General features: G+C 35.4%; 1 protein-coding gene across 2 annotated transcripts in view; it reads right to left on the reverse strand.

Annotated features, from left to right (window-relative positions):
• ADK (adenosine kinase) overlaps positions 1–8,560 on the reverse strand; it is a 555,845-nt gene that overhangs the window by 362,464 nt on the left and 184,821 nt on the right. For both annotated transcript variants that reach the window (XM_004383208.2, XM_004383209.3), the window contains exon 4: positions 4,255–4,333. In XM_004383208.2, coding sequence (XP_004383265.1) covers positions 4,255–4,333 — 79 coding nt within the window. The remainder of the gene's footprint in view (positions 1–4,254; positions 4,334–8,560) is intronic.

Consider the following 8,560-nt stretch of genomic DNA (forward strand, 5'->3'; position numbering starts at 1 on the left):
AAAAAAAAAAAAAAAAAAAAAACTTTATCAAAAGAGTAAAAAGAGAACCTACAGACTGGGAAAAAATCTTTGGGAACAACCTATCATATAAGGGTCTAATCTCTAAAATATATAGAAAACTTCAACAACTCAACAACAAAAAGACAAACAATCCAATTAAAAAATGGGCAAAAGACATGAACAGACACTTCACCAAAAGGACATTCAAGTGGCCAATAAACACATGAAAAGATGGCCACATCATTAGCCACTACAGAGATGCAAATCAAAACTACAATGAGATACCATCTCACCACTGCAAAAATGCACTGATTAGAAAGAAAGAAATAACAAATGCTGGCAAGGTTGTGAGGAGACTGAAACCCTTATCCATGGCTGCTGGGATTGTAAAACGGTACAAACACTACGGAAAATGGTATGGCGTTTCCTCAAAACTTAGAAATAGAAATATTTTATTATCCAGCATTCCCACTCCTAGGTATATACCCTAGACATCTAACAGCAGTGACATGAATAGACATGCACACCTATGTTCACTGCAGCATTATTCACAATAGCAAAAAGATGGAAACAACCTAAGTGCCCAACAATGGATAAATGAAGAAACAAAATGTGGTACATCATACAATGGAATACTATGCAGCTATAAAGAATAACAATGAGTTCTCAAAATATATTATAACGTGGATGAATCTTAAGGACATTACACTGAGTGAAATAAGTCAATCACAAAAGGACAAATATTTTATGACTGCACTTTTATAAGAAGACAGGAATCGGCATACATACAGAAATCAACATTCAGTGGTGGTTACCAGAGACGGGGGGAGGCGGGAGGGGGAATCCCTCTCTAGACAGAAGACACCTGTTATATTTGGTAATGGGAAAGGCAATACCAAATGTGGGTAAAGTATGCACAACTTGACCAAGGTAATAATGACACTAAGAAGTATACAAGAATAAGGGACATTTTTGGTAAATGCTACAACATACACAATTTTGCAACAATAGCAACAACCAAAAAAATATGTTTGTGGTTACATAGACATATACGTATAGGAGGATACATGTGTGCAAGTATAGATTTATCTGTAAGCATATGTGTGTACATGTATGTGTGTGAGACACATATAATAACGCACATAGGGAGCACAGTTATCGATACTTCCTAGAGATAACCAAACATCTCATAGGATTGGTTTATTGCATTTGAAGGCTTAGGATCATAATGTCATGGAACAACTTGGTGAACTGGCATAACATAATTCAGAAAGTTTATGTTCTACATCCTAATTTGGTGAGTAGTGTCTAGGGTCTTAAAAGCTTGTGAGTGGCCAACTAAGATACAACTATTGGTCTCTAGTGATCTGGAGCAAATGAGAAACAAAGAAACCAGAGACTCAAAGAAGAAACTAGTCCACAGGGCTAACAGCCTACATGAACTACAGCCTCATCTATCCTGAGACCAGAACTACATGGTGCCTGGCTATCACTACTGACCATTTTGACCAGGGACACAATAGACGGTCCCAGATAGAACGGGAGAAAAATGTAGAACAAAACTCAATTCTTTAAAAAGGCCGAACTTATTGGACTGGTAGACACGGAGGAACCTCAGAGACTATCACCCGGAGATACCTTTTAAACTATGTACTGAAACTACACCCAGAGATCACCTTACAGCTAAATAACAGATTGGCACATAAAATAAATTATCATCCAGGAGTATTACGTTTCTTTACAAAATCATCTCTATGAGACCAAACGGTCACCATTTACCCTAAACCAAAGATGAGAAGGTAAATGGGGGTGGGAGGGAAGAGAAGCTAGATTAATGGAAACGAAACAAACAGAATGGAAATAATGAGAATGTTAACACATTGAGAAAAATGTAACCAATGTCACTGAACAATATGTATAAAAATTGTTAAAAAGGAACCTAATTTGCTGTGTAAACTTTCACCAAAAACACAATAAAATATTAAAAAAGAATACTGATCAACAGAGGGAAAACAGAGAACAGAATTTCAAATTCTCATGGAATCCAAACTTTCTGGAGCCATTGAGGCTGGATGAACCCCAAAATTATTGCTCTGAAATAATCTTTAACCCTTAAACCTTAAACCAAAAATATGTCTGAAATCTTCTTAAAACCAAACAATAGTTTAGCTTAACTAGTAAAGAATGTCTGCCTTAAGCATTGTGCTCTTTTAAGATCTATCTATATGCGATCAAATTGGTATACTTTTTGCTGTGTAGATTCTCAACAACAACAAAAAATAAAATAAATTAAAAAAATAAAGAAGTGGAACAGGTATGTGAAACACTACTCGAAGTCTCCAACATATAGAGAAGTCAAAACTCACGGCCTCTAGAGAAGAGATAAAATTTTTTAAGGAGAGCAATTTGAGCTTACCAGTTAGAATACTGGGGTTCTGATTCTGCTTTGCTTACTTTACCCCTCCATGGGATTTCGTCTACCTTATTTAATCAGAATCCTTAGCATTAAAATGGAGACCACATCTGTTTGTCTGCCTCATAGCTGTTTGAGAATCACATGATGGAGAGAATATTCAGCAGTACAGGATAAGGACTGAAAAGAGGTAACATAAATGAGTGAAGTAAACCTGGTTTAAGAAACCAATAGCTCCAGTAAGGAAACAGAAAATAATGGACCCTTGACCTTTATGCAGAGTAACCAACTTTATAGAGAGCCAATCCAGGACACATCCATCCCAGACAAAAAAATATATGATGACATAATATATAATACATAACTAAACATGCGTTATTACTTTAACATAAACATATGAAAAATGGTATTTATTTGAAATTACACATTATTCTGTAGTATTTACCTCTCTGTTACACAAAGGCTTTTATTTAAATGAACAATACGACTAGTTGGCAGTGACGATTACTGTATTTTTATACAAATAACACACACTTTGTATGTGTCTTTGCCAATCACTCCCTCCCCTCATGAGGTATTTTCAGAAGTGCCACTATACCAATTTTTTTTTACAGGTTGCTGTAAAAAACAATTAGCATAGTGCACTTAATGACATGTTTCTGTCCCGTGAAATCTAAAAAAAAAATATTTTGACTCTATTTCCTTTTCCAATAATACTTCTTTGAACTGACTAAAGCTGTTACGATAGTCTTGTTTTCTTTTAATGTAGTGCTAAAACTATCCAACGTGATGACATTAAGTTAAATATTCTCTCAACAGGAACATTTGAGCATAGAATACTCAGGATTTTACTAACCATCAACAGCAGGTATTCAGATGTGTAGAAATTAGTTTATAGCTCTACAAAAACGTCCGTCTACTTTGGGTCTATAGGCTTTTTTTTGGTATTACAGCTGTTCATCAATTATGTCCTTCGAATCCATAAAGTCATCATTTAGGCTACCCATGTCTAAAATGCCCATCATTTTAAAACACTCTGAAGTACATCAGATGTCATCACAAGTTAAACCTTTCTTTCTCAGAGAAAGGATTTTAAAGCATTCAAGTAGCTTGAATCTATGAAATAAAAAATGGATTCCAAATAAGTTACTGTTTTAGTAAAGAAAAAGATATGTATGCATCTATCTATACACAATAGAGGAGAACCTGCGGTATCTTGTGGTAGGAATGTCCTTTCTAATCACTACATGATATGCAGAAGCCATCTATTTTAATTATATATATGTATATATATATATAGACAAGTACTTTGACACAGTAAAAGACACTTTAAGCAGAATTAAACTACAAATAACAAACAAGAAATTAGTACGTTCAATTTACAGAATACAAAGGAATACTACAATCAAATACAAAGAATTATTCTAATCATATCAATAACTAAAAAATTATAAAATATAAAATGGTCAAAGGACATAACAAGAAATTAAGAAAGACATGTAAATAAATACACATGAAAAGATACCAGCAATCAAAGAAAACCAATTAAAATAAAACAGTTTTTTAAAATGTTAATTTTTTTTTTTTTTTTTTAAGTAAATACTCACCAGCCTTAGAAACAGTGTAGGGGGTCATGTTCCCTCAAACACTATTAGTATTTATGTATAACTGTACTACAAAGTAAATTTTAAAACAACAAACTAAAAAAAAAGCCAGTTTACAATCAACATTAAACTATTCAACAGCAACAAAATATAGATTGGAGCAATTATGGCCAATGGTCAAAACTCTGAAACCATTTTGAATCCATTTCTTTATAACCTTTAAAATAATTAACCAACCTGAGCGACTTTAATTGAATTCTGGGTGGAGCCACCAGCATGATATTCGACCTTGAATTTTTTTACAAGTTCATCAAACCTATAAGGAAATCACAGCAAAAAAAAGTACGTTAGAATTTGTCAGATGTCACAATACAAATTCAGATTAGAAGTGCATTAAATCACATGTTAGTGGAATTTTTGAATTACACAATTATGTTGAATTAAGTAAATTAAAACACTATGACAAACAAGTTTGTTAAATTTCCATACTTAAATTTTTCCATAAATGTATACCTAAAAGAACTTAGAATATATATGCTGTCTATAATTAACTAACAAACTAAACAGAAGGTAAAAATAAAAATTCATAAATTATCATTTGTAAGCAATGCATATTTGTCTATATTAAGTGTTGATCTCTAGAATTCCTAGAAATGTGTATTATTCTAATATGTTTAAAACAACTTTAGATATCGTAAAGACTAGAGGTTCATAATTTAAAGAACAGGCAAACTACATTGGGTTGTGCTTCTAGGCAAGTTGCTTACTCTCTTGATGACATAATTTCTTTATCTTCCAAATAAAGGCCCAGAAACACTGATACTTCATTATTTTTGGCATCTGATAAAAGCTATAGAACTGCTCTCCAGAAAAATGCATATATTCACTGCACATGAAATTTTACATACAAGATCATCCATGTACAGTCCTTCCACACACAGCCAGCCAGGGGACTATGGACACTGATTCAAATAATTCTCAAACTAGATGTCATTTACTAATCTGGATCACAATACAACAATGCCCACTGCATGTCTCTAACATGTCAGAAGTTGTGGGAGACATCCAGGTGGCATAGGTATGTACCTTAATTTCAAAGGATTTACAAAGTTTTGGGGGGGCAAAAGGATGAATACATGCCAAAAAGTAGAGAAATTTATAAAATCAAGTTATCAAATAACAAAATCCGTGCAGTGTAGACAGTAAGTGCTAGAGGAGTTCAAAAAAGAAACAGCCTGGGATGTGTGAGTATAATATGCAAGGAAGTAGTTTCAGTCTTGAAAACTATTTTAAAAACTTTTAAAGTAAGCAGTAGACCCCCTTTTTTGCAAACTAAACATTTCACAGAACCTCAAAATACATTTAAAAAAATACAGAAATGATCAGATTGAGAATAGGGACAACAGGACTCTACCTACTCCCGTATCTCAAATTGATTTTAAGATCCCTTGTACGGAACCTGGAGATGCCAATAAACACAATTAGCAAACTTGTTTAGAACTTAGACAACAGTGTTTATATATCATTAATAATACTAATATAATAACAGGAGAGAAGGCAGAATATATAAGCACAGATAAAGACAGGTAGGTATAGTTGTGGCAGAGCAAGTTTAGGAGACATTCTCATCTAATTATTTCTCTGAACTAGGTTATCAGCTAAGAGTGATGTTAGAGATTGGAGGAAAAAAAGCAGAGTGAATGAACCAAGTAAATATAAAGTGAAAGACTGCTAGGCTCATTTGAGGTCTCTCCTCTTTCAAAAGCCAACTCCCTCAAAGGTTCTGAAAACCATCTATAGTGGGTTGAATGATGGTTGCCAAAAAGGTATGTCCCCCATAACCTGTGAATGTGCCCTTACTTGAAAAAAGTGTCTTTGCATATGTAATTAAGTTAAGGATCTTGAGATGAGATCATCCTGGACTATCCAGGTGGGCCCTAAATTCAATAACAAGGGTCCTTGAAACAGACAGAAGAGGAGAACAGACAAGCAGAAGGCCATGTAAAGGTGGAGTCAGAGACTGAAGTTATGCAGCCACAAGCCAAGGAATCTCAACCGTCACCAGAAACTCAAAGAGGCAAGGAAGGATTCTCTCCTAGAGCCTCCAGAGGCAGCCCGGCAATGCTGACACCTTGATTTCAGACTCCTGCTCTCCAGAACTGTGAGAGAATCAATTTCTGTTGTTGTAAACCACCCACATTATGGCAATTTGTTATGGTAGTGCTAGGAAACTAATCCACTAATCATTTTCTTAAGTTTAGCCTTCTCTCTTCCATCTTCAATTTCTCCCTTCAAATAACTAAGAATTAAATAGCTTTAATATTTTGGGAAGAACTAATGGGTCAAAATTTGTTACCAATATTAAAACCATAGCAAACCAACTCTAATATATTACTTAGAACTTGGGAAAGCGTAAAGAAAAGTGTAGAATGAAAATATCTAACTTTCTGCTTTGGAAATCATACAGCATACTGATCAAAAGCTTAGATTCTGGAATCTGACTACAAACTGGAATCCTTGTTGTAACACTTACTGCTGACCTTGGCCATGTCACTTATTCCTTCTGTGTTTTAGTTTCCTCACCGTACTATTTATTAGTCTACACCTTATAAAATTGTAGTGAGGATTAAATAAACTGATTATTTGAATAAAATGTTTAAAACAGAAAGTGGCATATAGTAAGTACTCAATAAATATTAAGCATGGAACCTAAAAACTTAAGGATCATTCTGAGATACCATAGTTTAAAAAACAAAACAAAACTGCGAGTCATGGATTGAATTACGTCCCCACAAAAATGTGTGTATCAATTTGGCTGGGCCATGATTCCTGGTACTGTGTGATTTTCCTATGTTGTAAATCCTGCCTCTATGATGTTAATGAGGGAGGATGGGTGGCAGTGTGTTAGTAAGGCAGGACTCAATCAACAAGATTGGATTGTGTCCTGAGGCAATCTCTTGAGATATAAACCAGAGAAGTGAGCAGAGAGACAGGGGGACCTCATACCACCAAGAAAGCAGTGCCAGGAACACAGCATGTCCTATGGACCCAGGGTTCCCACGCGGAGAAGCTCCTAGTCCAGGGGAAGATTGATGAGAAGGCCGACAGAGAGAGAAAGCCTTCCCCTGGAGCTGATGCCCTGAATTTGGACTTCTAGGCTACTGGACTGTGAGAGAATAAACTTCTCTTTGTTAAAGCCATCCACTTGTGGTATTTCTGTTACAGCAGCACTAGATGACTAAGACCCTGGGTAATACTGAAGCAGGTTTCTTTGTTTCACAATATCTCAAGACCTTTAATATGCTGATATGTACTATGAAAAATAAAGATGAGGATAGAGTACACATATTTCCTGAGTGTATTTGGTCATATAAAATAAACTTCTTTCTCTAGAGCATCTAGCAAAGCTAATGTTCTTTTTAAACCATACTGATCTAGAACCATATTAGTCCAGTGAGGTAGCTACTAGCCAAATGTAGCTATCAGCATTCACAGTTAAATTAATAAAAATTAAATAAAGTAAAAAATTCAATTTGTTAGTCACGCATTTCATGAATTAAAAAAAAAAAAACAGAAAATAACGAATGTTGGAGAGGCTGCAGGGAGACTGGAACTCTCACACACCGCTGGTGTGAATGCAAAATGGTACAACCATTTTGGAAAATGATATGACGTTTCCTTAAAAAGCAAGAAATAGAAATGCCATATGATCCAGCAATCCCACTCCTAGGAATACATCCTAGAGAAATAAGAGCCATCACACAAATAGACATATGCACACTCATGTTCATTGAGACATATGCACACCCATATTCACTGCAGCATTGTTCACAACAGCAAAAAGATAGAAACAACCTAGGTGCCTATCAACAGATGAATGGTTAAACAAACTATGGTACATACACACAAAGGAATACTACACAACGATAAAGAACGATATGAATCTGTGAAGCATCTCCAACATGGATGAATATGGAGGGCGTTATGCTGAGTGAAATAAGTCAATCGCAAAAGGATAAATATTGTATGAGACCACTACTATAAAAACTCATGAAAAGGTTTACAAATAAAAAGAAACAACCTTTGATGGTTACAAGGGAGGGGAGGGGTGAGAGGGACAAACACTAAATAGACAATAGGTAAGTGGTAACTCTGGTGAAGGGTAAGACAGTATACAATATCGGGAAGTCAGTACAACTTGTCAAAGGCAACGGCATGGAAGCTCGTAGATACATCCAAACACCTTGAGGGACAAAATTACTGGGCTGAGGACTCTGGGGACCATGGTCTTGGGGAACATCTAGCTCAACTGACATAACAGAGTTTATAAAGAAAATGTTTTACATTCTACTTTGGTGAGTAGCATCTGAGGTCTTAAAAGCTTGTGAGCAGCTATCTAAGATATTCCACTCGTCTCACCCCATCTGAAGCAAGGGAGAAAGAAGAAAACCAAAGACACAAGGAAAAGATTAGTCCAAGGACTAATGGACCACAACTACCACAGCCTCCACCAGACTGAGTCCAGCACAACTAGATGGTGCCC

Source organism: Trichechus manatus, unplaced genomic scaffold, assembly GCF_000243295.1.
Source record: "Trichechus manatus latirostris isolate Lorelei unplaced genomic scaffold, TriManLat1.0 scaffold00106, whole genome shotgun sequence".
Taxonomy (NCBI): domain Eukaryota; kingdom Metazoa; phylum Chordata; class Mammalia; order Sirenia; family Trichechidae; genus Trichechus; species Trichechus manatus.